The sequence below is a fragment of the Phascolarctos cinereus genome, unplaced genomic scaffold (genome assembly GCF_003287225.1).
Source record: "Phascolarctos cinereus isolate Bilbo 61053 unplaced genomic scaffold, phaCin_HiC Scaffold_7;HRSCAF=346, whole genome shotgun sequence".
Taxonomy (NCBI): domain Eukaryota; kingdom Metazoa; phylum Chordata; class Mammalia; order Diprotodontia; family Phascolarctidae; genus Phascolarctos; species Phascolarctos cinereus.
In genome coordinates, this window is record NW_027556180.1 from 169,154,207 (window position 1) to 169,175,617 (window position 21,411).

A 21,411-nucleotide genomic window follows, 5' to 3' on the forward strand; every position below is an offset into this window, starting at 1 on the left:
TAATTGCAAGGAATTTGGAATAGACAAGATGAGAACAAAGAAATGGCTTCTAAGTGTGAAACTGCTGAATTTCATTCTTTTTTCTACATATTAAGTTCCATAAGATCTCATTTCCTGACTTTGGAGAACAAACAATAATAATATTAATTGTGTGATATTTTAAATCTAACTCTCTCTCTCCTCCACATAAAGTATAATACTGTCCAAGGTAGTCAAGAAATAGACAATATATTTGAAAGATAATTGTATTTTAATTTTCCTAAACTTTTATGTATGGAACATAATAAGTGGAGACTTAAATGACTTGATATAATGATATTTTTACCAAAAAAATCTCTCTAACAGTAATATATAAATATTTACAATGAAAAAATAGCCAAGCCAAAGAGATATCTTCATTATATGAATCAATTTCTTTCTAATACACATCAGAATTCTGAACACAAAATGTTTCAGTCACATCTATCTATATTTACACATAACTTCATCTGACAATTTTGAAATCTAAACTTAAATTATTTAAGTGAATTTTTGTTTTATGTTGATTCTATTAGTGTTTTTCTATATTTTTGCATATGACTTTTAGAAGTTACCTGAAATAGTAAACCAAATATAAAAATGTAAACCTTGAAGCATGAAAGAAAATAAATGTATGTAAAGTTAATGTATCAAGATATAAAGGTTCTCACACAGGCAAGTACATTACAACATTAAAATCAGTATAATAAAACACTTCATGTATTTCTTGGTAAGGACAATATTTCAGGATCTGACTGATTTATTTATTAACAAAAACTGCCTCTAAAGAGGATGCTTTAAAAAAGTTAATGACATCACACCTTACCTCAATATCCCACCACCTGTTTTCTCTAAAAGAAATTGTTTTTGAAATGATGAATATAAATAAAAGTATAGAGCTTAGAAAACTCCAACAAAACATGACATTCTTAAAATACGAAGTTTCAAAAAATAAGCTGGAATAGTGCAAACCAATCTATTTAACTTAGTAATATAAGAAATATATTCAATTCCAATGTATAAACAAGATTTGCTTTTTGTATTTCTACCATGATGCCACACATTCACATGTCTGAAGTACTTATGGGCAGAAAGAGCCACAAGCCATTTGGTTTTCACTCTTAAGTGTGGATTTTATGTCCAACCAAATATTTAACATCCTTTGCAGATTCAATAGGTGGTTTTGGAATTTGTTCACATATGGGAACTACGTCGCCCTCTAGTGCCCAAAGACATTCGAAGCCTTGGCTCTCTTGCTTTATAATGTTCATTGAAGTCCAATCTAAAGCTAAGAAACCGAAGACTCTCATCAGAACTTGTTGTCAGTAACACCAAAAACTGCTGTACAATACCCTGGAGGAAAAGTAAGAAAGAGTAAATTAGATTCAGTTAAAAAAAAAAACCCCAAAGCAAAAACAAGACAAAACAAACCCTTCACAATCCTCAAAACTTATGTCCAAAGTTGCAATCTTTGTTTTTGGCTTAGATTAAGGGTCAAATAGAACCAAAATAGATCGCAGTTTCTGTATGCTGAAAGTTAACACTAGGGAAAAAAAGCATTTCAGAAAATTAACCATTTTGTTTCTGCCTCTTCACCTTAAATTCAACAACAACAAGCAAGGTAATGAAGCAAAACATAATAAAACTTAGTGGTTCTTTAGAATTAATTTAAAACTCTGAACACAATTTTTTAAAAAAGAAACTCATAGGAGGTTATCTGAAATAATTTATTGCACACAGCTGGAACTTGAGTAAATATTCACTAAATGAATACTTAAAAAGCCACTATATTCACTTCAATTTTTCAAGGATGTGTGATTTTCAACAGGATGAGTATTTCTTCCACCAGCACAACTCACAAATCTGATTTACTTTTCCAAAACTGATGTGGCCAAAAAATTCACCACCATTTGGCTAAATTAATGGTATGTCTCTCCAAAATTAGCTAGACTTGTCCATAGACAAAAGATGTGTGAACTGTCACTGGGCCTGTATTCAAAATGTTTCCAACGTGGTAAAATCTGCCAAAGCAATCACTTTGCCAGAATTGTGTCTGAGAACCTAGGGTCACCTCCATACTACAATGAGGTACTGGAGTAAAATTTTAAATTCTAGTTACTTCACTAATTATAAAGCTATAAAGAGAGTATCTCAAATGAGTAGAGGAACTAATAAAAATATATACCATATAATTCACTTCAAATTACATATACAATCACTTTTAATCAATTATACATATCCATTCAACAAATATTTATTCAGTATATACTACACGAATGGCATTGTCAATTTAGAACGAAACCTAAATCCTTGAAAAACAGGGAAAGCAAGCATTAAATGTTAACATTAAAGAGAGTCTAGTTAATAAGATGCAACGTTAGTTAAATTTTAGATTTCCATCATCATCATAACTTTTTTATGGAACAAAGAGGTATTTAAGAAATCCCCAAATACCATCAAGATTAATAAACTAATGGGCCTATATCTGCGTAGGGCATGCTTTGTTGCCCTAATATGTTTCTCTGACTCCCTAAGGATAAATGTCATATGAAAAAAGAATGGACCCACTACTACAGTCTCTATTAATCTTAGCTCTCTTTAAAATTTGGCCTATCCTCTTCACTTCTGATATGAAAAGTAAGTACTGAAGGTAAAAAGGTATTTTAGGAAATTTACAAAACTATCAATGTGTATAGGTAAAACTAATCTAAAGCAATACATGTACCATCACTATGTACACATACAGATTCATCTGTTCATTCAACAAATATTTACTGAGCACCTAACTACTATGTGTAAATAAAAAGAGAAGCATTGAGAGACAAAAAGAATGAAGCATGGTCTCTGTCCGCATGGAATTTATGGGCTAGCAGGAGAAAGGGTACCATCTGACTTCCAGTCCTCAACTCTTCATTCTTCAAAACCCATATTCTATCACTTACCAAGTTTGTCCATTCTAGGTCCACACCATTCTCAAATCTATCTCTCTCCATTCAATCTAAAACTAACCAAGGTTATATAGCCTTACAACTTCTCACCTGGACTACTTCAATAGCTTAACTAGTCTCTCTGCCTTAACTCTCCTCTCCGATCCAAATTACACATAACTGCCAAATTGATATTCCTAAAGGACAAGTGACATGTATCATGCCTAAAGCATGACATTGCACTGCTCAAGACACTTCAGTGTTGTCTCCAGAATAAAAATACATGCTTCTCTGTTTGGTATTTGAAAGCCCTCACAATCTGGCTCTGGTTGACCTTTCCAGACCTTAACGTATTCTAGTTCTGGCCAAACAGGTCTACTTACTGTTGCCTGTACTTGAGAATCAATCTTCTACCTTTGCACATTTGTCTAGCATCTTCTCCCCTCCCCAACACCTTCTTCAAAAATCACCTCAAGTATCACCTCTTTCCTAAGACCTTTCCAATTCCCCCTTTGTTAGCTACCTCCCAGGGTTGTTGTGAGGATCAAATTAGATAATATTTGTAAAGTACTTACTGCACAGTGCCTGGCTCATAGTAGAGGCTTAATAAGTGCTTACTCCCTTCCCTCCTCCCCACATTACTTCACAAATATTTTATATTTATTCATCAGTGCATATTACTTCCCTCCACCCAGAAGCATGTAAGCTCCTTAAAGTTGGCAACGGTACTTGTTTCTGTCTTTGTATTCCTAGCACTTGACACAGCACCTAGCATATAAAAAATGCTTAATAACTGTTTGTTGAACGAAAGTAAAATATAGTAAGTTCATACAGGATGAAAACAGTGCTAAGACAGTTAAGAGGAGAGAAGAATTACTTTCCACAACTGGTTTGGGAAGGAGAGTTCCAAGATGCACTTGAACTGAGCCCTGAAGGATAGATGCAAGTGAAGTGAGGTGAAGGGAGGCAGAAAAACACCTGGCATATTTTAGTTGCATACAGGTGAGGCTGAGACTCCTTAGAGGGTCATGTCATTGTTCCAGGGGGCAGTGGGTTAACCCTAAGGAATGAATGATTGGCCAGAGGATGAGGCAGTAGTTTGCTGCAAAAGCCAATCATGGGGTTTAAATCCAACACAACCACACCTAACAATATTCTCTGCACTCCATCCTCTGCTATGTACAATCTCTTCTTTCTGAGTTAAGTGCATTTATAATTAATTAAAACAAATTTTCAGGGCAGTTATAACCTAAACTACTAATAACTGTAGTATCATTGGGAAAAGTCTGTTCCCTCCTCCATCCCCCAGATCACATCATGGTTGGGGTAGTCTCCCTACAAGAAGAGTTCTGCATAGGAAGGCAGTGACAAGTTAGTAAGAACTCTAACCTACCCATTTTCTTTCTGAGTGGAACAGAAAGCATTATACAGGATGAGCAGGCACAACACGAATTGTGATCTGAATCACAGATATCACTGAATTATCTTCCACCACCACTACTACCCCACTCCCAAACCCACCCATTTTCCAAACTTTCCTATTACTATGAAGGGCACGACCATCTTTCTAGTCATCTGGATTCCTACAACTTCAATGCCGTATTCTATGCCTCATTCTCTTTACCTCACATATCCAAAAGTTGACAAATCTTCCCCCCCCAACTTTCACATCTTCAGCATCTCTTTCCTTTTCTTTACTTACATAGCTATGACCCTAGATCAGGACCTAATGGCCTCTCATACTTAGACTATTGTAACAGCCTTATAATAAGTCTCCCTGTCTCAAATCTCTTCCCATTTCAATCTGTCCTCCACATGGCTCTGAAAACAATTTTCTTAAAGTGCAGGCCTGATCACGTCACTCCCCTACTCATAAAACTCCAACAGCAACCTTTTTGACTTGATCAATTACTTTATCTTTCCTCCTTCATAAATTACTATTTAATCTGAGTTATGTAATATATGTAATTATTAGTATAATAAAATATGGACACAATTTATAGATAAGTAAAAGTGCATATACTGGGCATGTGTGCTCAAAATTTTTTTCCTGATAGGAATACACAATCAGAAAAGATTAGAAATCCCACATCTAGAACACAGGCTGTATGAAACAGAGTAGTGAGAGACTACACTGAAGGACTTCAAAGTTAGGTTGTGCCATTAAACTTGAATTTGGTAGAAGATGATAAGCCTTTTCTCACTCCTCTTCCTGAAACTCACCCTAGAGTTCTTGTAAACAACACAACACCCCATCCCACCTTGTTAGAGCTCCTATGCCAAGCCACCGAGAGCAACCAACAATACTAAGTGTGGGAAAAGTCCCTGTTTTCATTTATCTTACAGGCAGAGGAAAAGGGATCCCCCAAATACCACAGGACAGAGAAAAATGTGTTCTGGCCCTTCTAAAATGAAATTCCAAATGTGTCTTTCTATAGCTAAACATGGCAGCTGAGTTTTATACTACTGTAGAACAATACTTCATGGAATCTTAGAGTTTTATTTTATATTATTTTTATAATATTTTATTACAATATAACATAATTATTATTACATTATTATTGGATAAACATATTTTTGTTATCAGCCCTAGAAAGCTAACAACCATTTATAGACTTATTCCTATGGGGAAAAAAAATTGGAAGCTCAAAAGATACAAATTATAATAAAGGTAAACTATTTTCAAGTCAGTGATTGCCATATATAAAAATAGTCAGATATATCATGTGTGTGATGAGGAAGGGGAAAGGGAAGAAAGAAAATTAAATTTTGTCCTGTGGAATACTGTTGCTGAAAACACAGACAGTGACTTCCTGTTGAGTGATGAATTTGAAATAAAATGATATGTGAAGCTCATTAAAAGTAAATCTGAATAAGTTTTCTTTTTCACAGGTATAGGACTCTGTGTGTGCACTCATTTGTGAAGCAGTGAATGACAAATAGCTGCTGACACACTACTATTTCAAGCTCCCCTACAAAGAGAACAGAAAGGAACTTTTTCTGTGAAGGAGACTATGAATGGTAATGATGTACAAAGAAGATTAAGACTGTAATTTGAATGCAATTGGGATTATATTGATTAAGATTACTTTTTTTAAAAAATCTATTAAATCCATCATGTAAATGTGTAATGGTAAACAGGACCATCACAGTTTCTTTTAAAAATGAGTACATAGACTCTTTTTTAAAAATGCAAATTACTCACTATATTAACTCCTTTACAACTGTATTGCCTGTTTTAATTAGTAATATGGATTTAACCACCAGGTATTCATTTTGAAAGTCATATTAAAAACAAATTATGCATAGAACTAGCCTACACAGACACTTCATACATTTTATATTATATATATTTTTTAAAACAATTTTGTATTACACACATGATTATTATTACACGTAGTCATTAGCACCTTCACATTTTTCAACAAAAATACAAAATGGGACAAAGTAGGAAAGGGAGGGTTAAAATAAAAGAAATATAGAACCGGCATAAAGGTCACCTCTCATTTTTGTCTCTGAAATGAGTTTTTTGTGGTCAGCAACTATGGGCTGAATTGGAAGATCCAAAATAAGATTTGCCATGAGCAACTCTCAACAAAGGTAGATTAATAAACTAGATTCTGTTAGAATAGCTTATTTTAAAGATGAATTGTAACTGTCAAATATTTACCACAAGACAACTACTGAAAATAATTCTTTGCTACTATTGTGTCACATGCCTGATAAAAATGTGTCAATATCCGCAACTGGGAACACATTTTTGGTATAGATTCTTCAAATTCTCTAATCCTCTTTTCTTCCTCTTCTTCCTCTGCTGCTGTGATTCCCCACTGACCCTGTAAAATACATTTCAAATTTCACTGAAAATTCTAATGATGTCAAGTAAAAGTCCATTCTTAACAATTCTGAAATTACACAATATGTGAACATAATGTCATAAGGCTCATATTATTTCAAACATTCCACCAAATAAGTATTTGCCCTTCAAAGCAGTGACTTATAACAATGCCAGTATTCAAAATATTTTTAGAATTCTTCTTTTGAAATTGCTATTATAGCCAGTTTTTATTAGCCATATGAAAATACCATTTATGGTCAGTCACACTTCATTTTTGACCAAAGACGTTATTTAACTTCAATATCTACCTTACTAACCAGGTCTGCCTCTATGAATGACCTTTTTTCCCAAAACCAAATCTGTCTTTTAAGGGTGATCATTTATCTCACACAGAAGATAATTAGAAATATATGCTAGTGGCATTCTCCATTACTTCAGGCATGCAACCAGAAAACGTTGGGGGTAGCCATCAAATTGAGTCCAATGCATGCCAATATTAAAAAATTATAAACCTATTTATAAAGGTAATTTACCAATACATTATAGCATTTTAGTGCTATAATATTTAACAAGGCACATCAATAAAATGTGCTGAATAGTTATAACTATTATCATAGCACTGTGTGAACAGCAAACAATTTTAACCACCTCAATCTTCTAAAATCAGCAAATTCAATGAGACTGATAACAATTTGACAACATTCTTTTCCTGTAAAAGTTAAACTAAGTTCTATCTGGTTCTAGTCTATTAGGACTATGGTATAGTTGAAAGAACACAGGATCTTGATTTGAATTCTACCCCTCCATTTACTGCCTAATGTGATCTTGATTAACACATCTTACCATTCTAGGCCTCAGTTTTCTTATCAGTAAAGTAAATGGGTTCAATTTAAGTTAATTCAATAGTTATTTATTCAAGTTGGACCAGAAAGACTTAAACTAATCACCAGACTATATGATTTTTACAGTTATTTCTGGCTCTAATCTTTAAATCATCAGATACATTGCAAAGTATAATGCTTGGAAAAATCCAACTATTCTCTTCGAAGAGTAATTTTCCATCATTTTTGAAATAAAATAAGTTACTAGGCTCCCAAGGGGTCAAATAAACAATCTTCAAAAAAAGAAATGTAAACTATCAACAAGAAGTGAAGAAATGCTCGAAATCACAACCAAAGAAATATAAATTAAAACAACTACAGGGTAGTTTCCATCAAAATTAGCAAGGATGGGGAAAAAAGGATGGTGGGGGGACTGATAGAAGACAAACACACAAATTTACTGCTGATAGATGTATTAACTGGCTTAACGATTCTGTAAAACAAGTTATACCTTTACTCAGTGCTTGGCACATTGTAAGTGCTTAATAAGTGCTTTTTCATTCATTTTATTAATGATTCATTCTTTTTAATTTTATATTCAATTTGATTCTCTTCCTCTCCCCACTCATTAAGAAAGCAAGAAATACAAAATCCATTACAAATATGAACTCATGCAAAACAAATTTTTGCATTAGCTATAGTCTGGGGGGAATAAGTACAAGAAAGAAAAAAAGGTAAGATAATTTTACAATAAGTACTAAGGCCCAAAAAAGCTAAACACAAGAATAGGGATATGACTGCATCCTAATCAATTAGAGGGGGATAAGGAAACACTGCCAGTTTTAGAGCTGGGAAAGGGTGAGAAAGGCATACCTAGATTTTCAAAAGGAGAAAAAGTAAAGTAGTAGGGAACCAAAGTGGGAAAAAGGGGACAACTTAAGGACTGAAATATTGTCATATGAGGCAAGACTAATGTAATTGGTGAACTGATGAACTATGCCCTTCTAGGTTCAGAAAACATTCTGTTATGGTGTACCTAACAGATTAGGGTAGGGGTGGGGACCTGCAGCTTCAAGGCCACATGTGGCCTTCTAGGTGCTTGGGTATGGCCTTTTGATTAAGTCCAAGTTTTATAGAACAAATCCTTTTATTAAGGTGATTTGTTCTGTGAAGTTTGGAATCGGTCAAAGGACCGCACTTGAGGACCTACTGGGCCACATTGTGGCCTTGAAGCTATCTCTGAATTAGGGTATGGTTTTTTTGTTAATGTTGTTGATTATCTATGAGAGTGGATCACTCTCCTGGAAAGGAATGGGCATATAAGTCCTGTGCAGGGCACTGAATATACTGAGGTGGTTGGAGCTGCTCATGTTGATGCATGTGTCCAGAGCTTCTTGTCTCTGGAAGAAGTTCATCAGTTCAGTTCAGCTTCAATAGAGAGCTAAGGTAGGCCTTAAAGAGGTACAGAGTCAAAACTAAGATACTTTTCATCCAAGAATCTTATGCTAGGAGCATGGGAAAAGTAAGGTTCAGATAGGGCATGGAAGCTGATCCTTAATGTCCCAGGCCACAGAAACCAATGCCAATTTCAAAAGATAAAGGAAGGGGCATAACTGCCAATATGCTAGGAAAATTTTGTTTTACATAGACCAACCAGAAAGAGAGAGGATGCAGACGACAGGACTGAAGTAAAAGAAAAGGCCAGAGAACAGAGATCTTCAGATAAGGATAGTGATACTGATGGCCTAGATCCCAAAAAGGAAATAGTTTTAGAAGTCAGAAGGTAAACTGAAAAATTGCATTCATTTAAGAACTGGCAGAAGAAAAGGATCTTTCTACATTCAAAACCAGCAAATTGGAAGAAAACTCTGTTGCCTGAAGTCCATCAAGAGAGATCGTACAGAAGGGACTAAAGGGCAGGTACTTGCCCTAAACCAGAGATTTCCACATTCAACAAGGGTTAGAGGAGAGCCTAGAAAATTAAGATATAGTCTTGTTGAGTCAAATGGAACAAAGAATACACTACATTCTATCTAACATAAGACAAGACCTGGAAGAAGCAGAATTAGTTAGGAATAAAGAGGAAGGTAGGAAAAATAAGGCCTAGTTTTCAGCAGCTAAGGTATTGGACCAGGAGTCTTATAAACACTTACAGGACTCTTATAAACACAGTAGCCAAAGAGTATAACAAGTTAACACTGTGTCTCTCCTGTCTACTATAAATTATATTATGTACCACACAACTTAACCTTATATGTCCATGTACTATTTTTAGGGTACAGGGCAAGAAATATTGGAAAAATCTCTGTTACTTAGCAGAACCTAAGCTGGATGATTTCCTAACCCGAGAAAAAAAGTGACGATGAGAAAAGCCAAATACCAGTAAGGCAAGTGGTGGTATCGCTATTAGAATAAAAAGCCTTCATGGAGTTAAGAGATGTCCTGAATTCTATAGTATCATAAGTGCTAGTGCTATATAGATTCACTCTTCACCTCTGCATGGCAAACTAAGATTGTATCCCATTTTTAAAAGATTGGCATGATAGAATTCTGAGAAGGGGAAGGAAGAAAAAGAGAGAGAATACATAATGAAGAGTACCTTTTGGGAGACTTCTGGCTGGTATTAATAAGAAGAATCAAAATGACGAATTATGAAGAACTAATGAATAAGCAGTCTCACCATGACTCCTTTTGTCACACTCTATTTATTGTTATATACTTAGTTTATAATCTCTTATATGTCTTCTTGTATATATTCTTCAAAAGATTTCAATTTATCTCAACTTCTAAATAATAATATTTAGATAGTGTTTGAAGTTTACAAGTACTTTCTTACTATCCTATGAAATAGGTATTGTTATGTGATATATTATTATCCCCATTTTACACATGAGGAATCTGAGGTTCAAAGAAATTATATAACTTTCCCAGAGTTACACAGCTAGCTAATAAGTTTTGGATAGTATCCCTAGCCTGTTACACAATTTCTCAGATGCAACATTAGTTTCTAGATCCCTTTCTGTGTCCTAAATATGGTTATGTAAAGTATACTAAACAAGTCTAGTTGTACGATTTATGCAAATTTATTTCATTTGAATGAGTTTTACAGGGAACCATCAGCTCAGACACAATGGATCATCATGTTATCATCACACCAAACAGCATAAAATATGACAGGGATTTTGACAGACAGCCAAACTTGCTTTATAGTTTTTAGAACCCAGACCCATCAAAGGCATCACTTTTGGGGGGAGGAGAGGAAAGATACTAAGGTCACTGTAATAAGTATAATAAGTTTCAACATTATACATACCCTGTACTTCTACTGTATCTGTTAACATGGCAAAAATTAAGTTCATTTTACCATGCAGCTTTCTATATTCACAATGTAATACACTAAGTAAAAAATAAAGTTTATATTACAGCCAGTCCAGAAAGATGAATTGCAAACAGGATGAATTATAGTTGTTTTGAGTCTGTTTGCCTTTATTTCAATATGACAATGAATTTAATCCTTAAAATCATATTATTTACTAGACATTCTATATTGTGATGTGATATCTAAATATCCTATGACCAAAACTTTTAGCAGAAATATCAGATTTATTCATGTTTATGACTGTGGCAAAGGCTTTTAGAATGAAGCTCCTATTTTCAAAGTCCATTCATAAAGATTTTTCAGGCATAGTAACTCTCAAAAACTGTGGACAGCTGCAATTTACATCACTATAGAGAGTATCCACACCAATGAAGTCACTAAAGTCTTCGAGAATTGAAGTATGATTTCAAACCATACCTCAATTTTGTTTTGTTTTTTCTTTTCCTCAAATTGCAATCTCCTCTGTAGCTCTTCCAAAGCAGCTCTGTATATTGCATCTTGAGCATTCTGAAGTTCAATGATTTGATCAAATACAGCTCGAAGTTGATTTAAAAGGACCTGGGAAATTAAGAGAGTCAAGATTTCATTTCTACAACTAGCAAGATTAACATGTATCCCAGTATTCTTTTTTTTTAATATTAACATCACCAAAACAGAAAGAAAAAAGACAAAACAATGAATTTAATATGCAATCTTTTAAATCCCAGAAAATCATCAAACCAAAAAAATTTAATAAAACATTAAATGGAAATTCTAAAAATCAAACATTAATAAAAATGAAAGCAAAAAACATAAATCAGATTATTTTTTAAACTAATAAAACAGATAAACAGCTAGTCTTATTATTTTAAAGAGATGTATATACACCAAATTGTATCAAAAATGAAAAAGGAGAATTTAAAACAATTAAATAAGAAATAAAGGAAAATAATAAATTATTCTTCCAAATCATATGCCAACAAGATGGAAAACTTGGATGAAATGGAAACAGATCTACAAAAACATAAAATATCCAGATTAATAGAACCAGGTTTAAATAAGCCATTATCAACAACCACAAAAATTAAACAAGCCATAAATGAACTCCCAAAGTTAAACCTCCAAGACCAGATAAATTTACAAGTAAATTCTGTCAACCAAGGATTAATTCCAATATCATACAAACTGAAAAAAAAAATAGAAACAGAAACTTGTTATACCAAACTAAAAAAAAGACTTTTATCAAGTTAGGAAAAAAATGAAATTCAAATGTAGGAAGAAAAGGGAAATAATGTAAAAAGTAGAAAAGAAGGAGGCCTAGCAAGCAGTACTACATGTCAAATCATATTACAAAATAGTAATCATCAAAATGATTTAGTACTGTTTAAAAAACAGAGAGGTCAATCAGTGTAACATATTAGGTACATAATATTCAAAAGCAAATAACCCTAATAGCTTAGTGTTTGATTAACCCAAAGAGTTCAGATACTGGGGCAAGGATTTGCTTTTTGACAAAAAAATGCTAGGAAAACTGGAAAGTAGTCTAGCAAAAATCATGTATAGATCATCATACGTCAAGTTAAGCTCTAAATAGATACAAGACAGACATAAACGATGAAATCCTAAGAAAATTTGATGAGCAAGGGAAAAATTATCCTTCACAACTATGAATAAGTGAAGAGTTCAAAAGTTTAAAAGTGCTTTATACAAACAAAACCAATGAGGTGACAGCAGAAGAAAAACAAGCAATAGAGAAAAGATCTCTGCACCAAGTCTCTTATCCAAGGTCTCTTATCTGAGATATATAAGGAATTGATTCACATCATAAGAAAAAGACCCATTCCTCAGTAGATAAATGATCAAATAATAACAAAAAGGCAGTTTTCAAAGAAAAAAAAATCCAAGCTATTAGCAACCATTTGAAAAAATGTCCAAATCACTAATAATTAAAGAAATGCAAATAAAAACAACTCTGAGGTTTCACCTCACACCCATTACATTGGCAAAGATGACAAAAAAGTAAAAATGACAGTTACTGGAAAGGCTGTGAAAAACTGACATTAATGCACTGCTGGTGGAACTGTGAAATGGTAGACACAACTATTCTGGAAAGCAATTTGGAATAATGTCCCAAAAGTCATTAAACTGGACTCACCCTTTTATCTGATGATATCATTACTAGGTTTAAACTCCAAAGAAATTGAAGAAAGAGGAAAAGGACATATATATATGTAAAAGTATTTATAGTAGCTCATTTTATAGTGGCAAAAAACTGTAAACTACAAGGGTGCCCATCAATTAAGGAACAGCTAAACAAGTTATCATATATTTATGTAATGGAATATTCATTACAGTACTATAAGCAATAACAAAATGGATAGTTTTAGAGAAACCTGGGAAAACCCAAATGAAATGATACAGAGAGAAGTGAACAGAACCAGAAATACAATGAATGACAACAGTATAAAGAAAAACAACTCTGAAAGACTTAACTCTGATCAACATAATGATCAACTTCTGATAATGAAGCATGCTATCCCCCCTACTGACACTGTGGTGATGGAGCCAAGATGTAAAAAGCAGAAAAAAAAAACATTTTTGAACATGGACAATGAGGAAAATTGTTTTTGCTTCACTATAAATATTTATTACAAAGGCTTTGTTATTCTTTTTGTTGTGGTTACCAACACCCCAGGAAGAGGAATGGGAGAAAGAGGACAGGTATAGGTTAGCAGAAAAAAAAAAAAGAATAAATGAGCCATTGAAGCAACTTTTTTAAAAAAATGCATAAGGAAGAAAAGAATCACAAATAAGATACAAATTACAAAGTGTATTTATTACATATTTTAAAAGAAAAGCATGGTATACATAATAGAGAGCCACAGTTTCGGGTACAATCTTTTTTCTGTTCTACTATGTATATGGAAATGTTTTTATTTGGTGTTTATTAAGTTTAGAATTTTTTAAATTATAATACACAAAGGTAATGTAAAGGTAATGTAATATTACTGAGCTATAAGCAAGAAGGAATGATTACTTCTTTGTAGTTAGAAAAACATGAACTTATATGAATAAGCAGAATCACAAAAACAAATATGCACAATGACTACAATGATGTAAATAGAAAGTAACAAAATAAAACAATTAAAACAAAATGCTGTGAAATCCTAATGGACAAGCTTGGTACCAAAGAAGAGCTATAAGAAGGTACTATTTCCCACTATTGTAGAGGTGGGAGACTATAGGTTTAGAACACTACACATACCAACTTTTTTTCAACATGTTGGTTAACTAACTTTGTTGAACCCTAGGCTTTCAGACATCTATAGCTTGACACTGAAGGGAAATGTTCTTAAATTCTCACAAAGCCACTAGCAAATAAAAAGTGTTTTGTTGTTGTTTACAGAGCTCAGATGTTTTTGGTATGCCCACCTCTTCCCCTTTTTCATGGGTTAGTACTATATAATCCTCATAGCTATAATGCCCACAGCTCCTTTAAAGGTACAAGAATAAATATGTCTCATCTACAATTCTATTTCCATTTGGGGGTGCTAAGTTAATCCTATGGATATGTCAGTATCTCCTCTTTGTGAGAGATTCTATCTTAGGGATGAGTATTCATTTCATGAGTATTTTATCAAAGAATGTAGGCGTAAAAGCTATTTATTCAATTTTGAACAATAGGGTATTACTGCTTCACTTAAAAACGGAAAAATATTATTATTTGTCATTTTACTAAAATCTTCCCACCGAAGACCTATTGCTACTGTGGCACAGAGATGATATTAAAATCTCAAAGTTGATGCCAAAATACCTCAGGAATATAACTAAGACCTGACGGCATGTAACTGATGAATGAAAGTGACTGATACATCTACATGAGCGTCATGCTGTGGGTTGCTGAAGGAAGTCATGTGGAAAGGATGAGTAATGAGTCAACAGTATGGATACGGAACGGGTATTAGTCCATTCAGATTTGCAACAAACACTATATTCCACCTATACAACCCATACTTTTCACCAACAGCTACAGGAGAAGCTAACAATTTGCAAAGCCTGTGATCTTTCACAATCTGTGCTTAGGATCATGTAATATAGGGTTGTAATTAACTTTTGAGATCATTAGTTAACACACTTCTTTTACAAACAACAAAACTACAGCCCAGTTAGGAATATAGGTTAGATAAGAGCAGAGGTAAAGTAGCATTATATATCAAGAAGATACACTAAGTGGGAAGTCCATTAATGAAAGTGGAGAAGCATTCTGTAGAGCATCTGACTAAGAATCAATAAAAGGAAAAAAAGAAGAGATATTGTGGTGGTGGTGGTATATTACAAAACACCAGGAGAAAAGGAATAGGGTGATGACTTCCTAAGCAGATGAAAATGTTGGTATGGAGACAGGTTATCCTGGTGATGGGGCTTCAACTATTTAGACATTTTTTTCTCAATTACAGTCAAGGCAGCTGACAAATTCTTCACTTGTCTTAATGATAATTTTATCTTTCAGAAGGCAGAAAGGGAGCAACAAGGTAAAAATGCTATCATATGCCTAATTCTGATCAATAAGGAAGAACTGATTGAAAAAGAAATAACTGAAACTCCAGAAGGAAGTGACCACTCCATTTATGATATACGATCAGGGAGATGATACCCATAATAGTCTGACTCATTTGCTACACCCTTTGCGACAGAAGAATCTAAGAAAGATACTTAGGTCCTCTTAGGCTAAGATTCTCTAGGGGAATGTGGCTCAAGATGGAGGGGATGCTCTTAAAAATGAAATTTTGACAAAATGAAGATATATTCTAATAAGGGAAAAAAAAGGAGGAGTTGTTGAAATGTGGCAATACAGTAACTTCACTGACCAACTCAAACTTTCAAATTACATGCATGGAATACAAATAGGTATGTGAGGATCAATTAAAAAAAGTGGCATTATAATTACATCAGAAAGGCTGAAGCACAAGATTAGCTGAGACTTCTGATGAATATCAATTGCAACCAAAGAGATTCTTTAACAAAATGTTAGGGGCAAGAGAAAGATCAAAGCAGGACTAAAATCAATGCTGGGGGGGGGGAAGAATGGGAAAAATCTAATGGACATCAATAAGATATTGAACTATTTTCATCTATTTTTTTCTATCAAGTAAGCAGCTTATTAAGGCTTACTATTTACTAATCACTGTGATAAGGACACTATCCAAAAGAACGATCTTCACACTGGAAAGGGAATAATGCCCAAGACAGGAGGATATTACTTAGCAGCCCTCAATGAGTTCAAGTTACTAGACTTAAAAGAACTATATTTGAAGTTAACTGAAATGTACTGATGTTAATGCTATTGCTGAATCACTATGATCTTTTAAAAAATGAAAAAAAGGAGGTGTTGAAGAACTATGGATGGGCAAATTAGATTTTTCAAAATGGAGGACAGTAACCTTGACTTCATTTCCTGACAAAATTCTAGAATGCATGTTTGTGATCACTTTGAAACATCTCATCCATCTTGAGCCACATCTTTAGAACACTTTGAAAGTAATCACTATAGGCTGGGACAGATATAACAAAAATAATCTATGCTAGGATAATCTCATTATACTTTTTTTTTGGATAAAATTACCAGAGTAGATCAGGAAAATGCGGTAGATTATGCTTAGATTTTAGCAAACATTCTCATGACATTTTTTTGAACAAGACGGAAAGACATCAGTCAACATTTCTCAAATATTCTGAAATTTCTCTGCATTCATATTCTATCTAGAATTAATCCAGGTTTAAGGTACCTTAAGAGATTCAGAATCAACTTGAGACTTATCTATTTTAGTCGTGAATTTAACTGTCCCACTGATTTTTGGTATATTTCTACATTAAACCAACTGTGCACAACAGAGATTTCCTAAAGGCAGGTCTGCAAAACTGCCTTAATTTCAATTAACAAGTAAATACATGTGGCCAGAATATTCTATTTTCTAAATCATGCTAGATAATTGTACTATACTTTAGAGAATCTCAGTAAAATGAGCAACCTAGAAAAAAAGTAGCTTAGCAAAACAACAGACACACTGACTAAAATAATGTAAATGGAAAGAAAAAAAGGTACAAGAGAAAAGAAGGGAATGAAGGGATAGAGAAACAGAGGTGAAAAAGACAGGAAGGAAGGAGGGGGGAAGGATTAGAATGAATAAGCCCAGCCCCAAAGAAGAGATAAGAAAATATACTACCCTCTTTTCTTTGCAAAAGTAGGGTACTTTTGTTGGTGGAATAAAGCATATTGTGAAATTCAGTTGATGTGTTGGGTTTTGCGGTAATGTTTTTCTTTTTTCTTAGTCTTAGTCTCTGGGAAGAAGGAGACATTTGTAAATGAAGGTAACAAAAAAAATATTAAAAAATTTTAAGAGATCTGGCAAAAAGTTTTACAGTATACTTTTGTTTTTTGCATGTATGCATTTAGTTATCTTAGAAATTATCTTCTTCCTACTATGATGCCTCATTATGGTGAAGAGATGGCACTGTGCAAAGTCTGGCAAGTCCCATACCAAAAATGAAAAGGTTTCAAGAACAGGCCTAATGACTATATGTCTCATTAGAGCAACCTAGCTAAGTTTAGAGAGGCTTGTTACTAGGGTAGCTTTAGAGTGATGATTTGCTTAACCATAGCAATTCACAAAGACTGTCAATAAGGCACAGAGGGGTTTTCAATCTGTTTTAGTGGAAGAAGTAACCACTACAACAGAATCACAGATCTTGGTGTAAATATATTAACCAAATTCTATACTTTTAACCCCCAAAAATGCTGACAATGAGAGAAGATGGGAAAAAGTAGGTAAGGCAGTCGTCAAAAGAATAAAAATGCAATCTGAAAATAAATATCTTCTATAACACGGAAATCGAGTTCTCAATGTACTTATACTAGTCTTCTAAATTACGATGCAGATAACATTTTGTTTTGTTCTAGTATTGCCCTTCCTAACTGAAAACCATCTTCGATGATTAATTGGTCCATCAAAGAAACTAAACTTAAAACATCCTTTTTCTATTTTGAACAATATAATAGCATATTATTATTACACTTAGGAGATGAATAGGTATTATTATTCTTTACCATTTTAACATCTATTTTAGACATTTTAGAGCACATTCTTCTTGTTTCAGTACTATTGTTCCACTGCTGTTCAGTAACAGTGTAACCTGAACATCAAACTTTAGTAAAAATGTTTTAATTATTATTAATGTAGCTGCACAGAAGTGATTCCTACAATTTTCCATGTGGTACAAATAAAGGAAAGAAAGCATCATCCACATCTTTTTTTTTTTAATCTGAAATATTAGATAAAAAGCCTTACTCTGGAGTCACTGTCCAGCAGACATCTAGAGATGATAGTATCCAAGAACACCTCATGAGCTGCAATGATGTGATCCAAATCTTGAGCCTGTTGGACTTTGTTCCAAAGTTCATCCCATGAACATTCAAGTACCTTGGGGGGTGGGGAGAAGGGGAGGAATCAGAACTGACTGAGTTGTACACTCCCTTAGTGTTTAAATTAGACAAAATAACACTTTTTTTTAAGATACTTAGGTCATACATAACTAGTATAACATCTTACTTGCTTAAACCAAGGGGAAAAAAATTGGATGGTTAAATTGTACCTCAAATGTAATATAATACTGCATTTGATGAATGAAATGGACCATTTCTGATGCCAGAATGTGACACTGATGCAGCACCCCAGAGAACTCTGTAAAAGAAGCCAAAGAATTTATATGTTAAACACCAAACTCAGATGCACTTAAAACCAGCACTATGATGTCCCTCTCTCTTATATGTCAAAGAATCACAAGCTATAATGCTACCCTGTTCTTAAAAGGAAAAGACCTCTCTCTAATCAATTTATGTGCAATACAAGCTGAACAATGGCTTGACCATTTAATCAAGCAGCATCATATGATCCCTTAGGACCAGAAGTATTGTTTCCCAAGTCTAAAAGATAAGTGAAACAAAATAAAATTGTACAAAATATTTAGTTATTAAAATCTTACACCAATACCCTCCAATTCCTTCAACAAACACTGGCGCTACTTCATAGGTTCTTTACAATTAGTATACCTACTGTGCATGAAACATTTACTATTCCCCTAGCTATTTGGAGATAAAAATGACATTTCTTCAAGGAACTGAAAAATGACCTTGCCACCTGAGAGAAATATGAACCTTTGAAACAGGTTAAGGATGAGTTCAGAGTCTGCTTTTATTCTTTATACGATTATAAAACCATCAAAAGGTTTGAAGGTCACCACTGAGCAGCAGTTCTCTGCTCACCACTGTTAATTTCTGGTACAAAGACCGTAACAGCATATTATGTTACACTAAAGCATGTGATGGATCAAATCAAAGACAAACCCACTAGAGTAATAATTATAAGAAAATGGGTCAAATTTGACATTTTTAAAAATCCATCCACCCAATCCCTTTTCCTGTTAGCTATTCAAGTAATCAAATAGTATATACTCATATTTTTAATATAGTTAAGTGTTTAAGAAATCACTGTCTTCTATTTCCCCAACATTACTATATAACCTATATTAAAGCCAAAAGTAACTTTAAAGGAATTGGTCTATCAGTTGCGAATTCTGGTTTAACAGGTACAATAAATTTTAATACTTAAATTTAAGTCTCACTCCTTAATAACCACATACATATGCAACTAAAGTATGAACTTATATTAAAAATATTTGTGTTTGTTGATATATCCTATTTTTAAACCAACTTTCTGAAGGAAGTGATTAAATATCCTTACAGAGATTTTGGTGTGCTGATAGTCTGGGTTTTCTGTGTAGTCAACAAAAGAGACATGGTCATTGCATATCCTCTATTTTTATAATCTTTGACAGATAAACATTGAGACACAGGCATAAAGTATATATTCAGAACTCTATAAATATTCAATATACACAAAGACAGAATAATAAGACTATATGCATGCTCTTTGTACAAAATACAAATTGATATTTATAATCTGCATATTTAGCAAAACAAAAGAGAGGGGCAAGAAGGAAGGGAACATAACTTGGCTTCCAGTTGGTTAGGTTTTGCAGAAAAACGTAGAATTGCTGAAGATTCTTAAAAGACAGAAAGAGGTTGATAATTATAGGAAATAAAGTTATTTTATTCAAATATATCTAACTAGGTATGGGAATATCTAGTTAGATAAAGCATAGTCTAGAATTATAGTAGACTCTAGTAGTTATTTTCAAGAAGATTTTTTTAAGTTCTTCACAGAATCACAAAATGTCAGAGACAGATGTCATCTTAGAGATCACCAAAATAATACTCTCATTTTCCTAAGTTAGGGAAAATTGACATAAAGAGGCAAAATGACTTATCCAAGATCAGTAGCAAAGGTAGGACCACAGCCTGGTCTTCTTGCTTCTAGGTCAATGTTTTTTCTCTACTACAGCTGACTCCCTTACTAAAACCAGAGGTGAAATATTATACCAGCAACTACAAACATTTTAGAAATTAATTACTTGGGGACAAAGATGCTAATTTCAATATTCAATACTCAAGTCTTTTTCATATGTCATAACCTGTAACACAGAACCCACTATCCTCTAAGCATATAGTTATGCCCATATAATGTTGCCTCAAGCTATGTCATTTAGCAAATTGCACTACTGAGGCATTGTAACCAAAACCAACCCATGAATTTATGCAAGCTCACTACAACAATACTGAGCTGATTATCCATTTGCAACACTTATAACAATGTTCCTATAGAACCAATTATCTTCTGTCATCCCCATAACATTATTTTAAATCACATCTTGTTTCCATGGGAATCAATTAATATTAGGTGGAGTATACCTATAGCTTCCATTCAATTCAATTTAACAAGTATTAATATTCAGTGTCTACCCCATGCAAGGTAATATGCTAGTGCTAAAGATATGAAAATAAGAATGAAAAAGTGTCTTCCCTCAAGGAAATTACATTCTACTGGGGAAAAATGCAACAGATATATAAAAGACAAGACAATTTAAAGAGGAAAAGAGCCCTAACAAGGAAGATCAGAAAAAGCTTCCCACAGAAGTTGTCACATGGACTTTAAATCTCACTCAGCTATCCAACTGAATCATCTTGCTATTAGTCATGCTGTTGCAACCTTCAGCCCACCAAACTTCCAGAGACCATGCCCAAGAGGAGTTAATTCACTCAGTCTAGTAAAGTCTACCTTGGGTTAAACTGTCCTCACTGGGTTGTGAGTATAAATTCACATAGGCCACTATAACTAGGTGGCCCCAGATCAGGTCATGCTTCACATCTGGATATACATACCAGTCACCTTTTTGCCAATTTACCTGCCAATGCATTCCTACACTGCCTTTTTACTTCTTGCTCTGAGAACTATAATTGAAGCAATATTACCATTAAAATGCTACATCTGAAAG

The 21,411-nt window shown here is 33.6% G+C and overlaps 1 protein-coding gene across 1 annotated transcript in view; it reads right to left on the reverse strand.

The window, feature by feature from the left end:
- Positions 1-231: 231 nt before the first annotated feature.
- TUBGCP3 (tubulin gamma complex component 3) overlaps positions 232-21,411 on the reverse strand; it is a 135,541-nt gene continuing 114,361 nt past the window's right edge. Inside the window, exons 18-22 of the mRNA XM_020965160.2 lie at positions 18,613-18,701; positions 18,309-18,440; positions 11,401-11,541; positions 6,665-6,781; positions 232-1,371 (exon numbers count right to left, since the gene is read on the reverse strand). Of these exons, the coding sequence (XP_020820819.1) occupies positions 1,213-1,371; positions 6,665-6,781; positions 11,401-11,541; positions 18,309-18,440; positions 18,613-18,701 (638 nt within the window). The 3' untranslated portion in view covers positions 232-1,212. The remainder of the gene's footprint in view (positions 1,372-6,664; positions 6,782-11,400; positions 11,542-18,308; positions 18,441-18,612; positions 18,702-21,411) is intronic.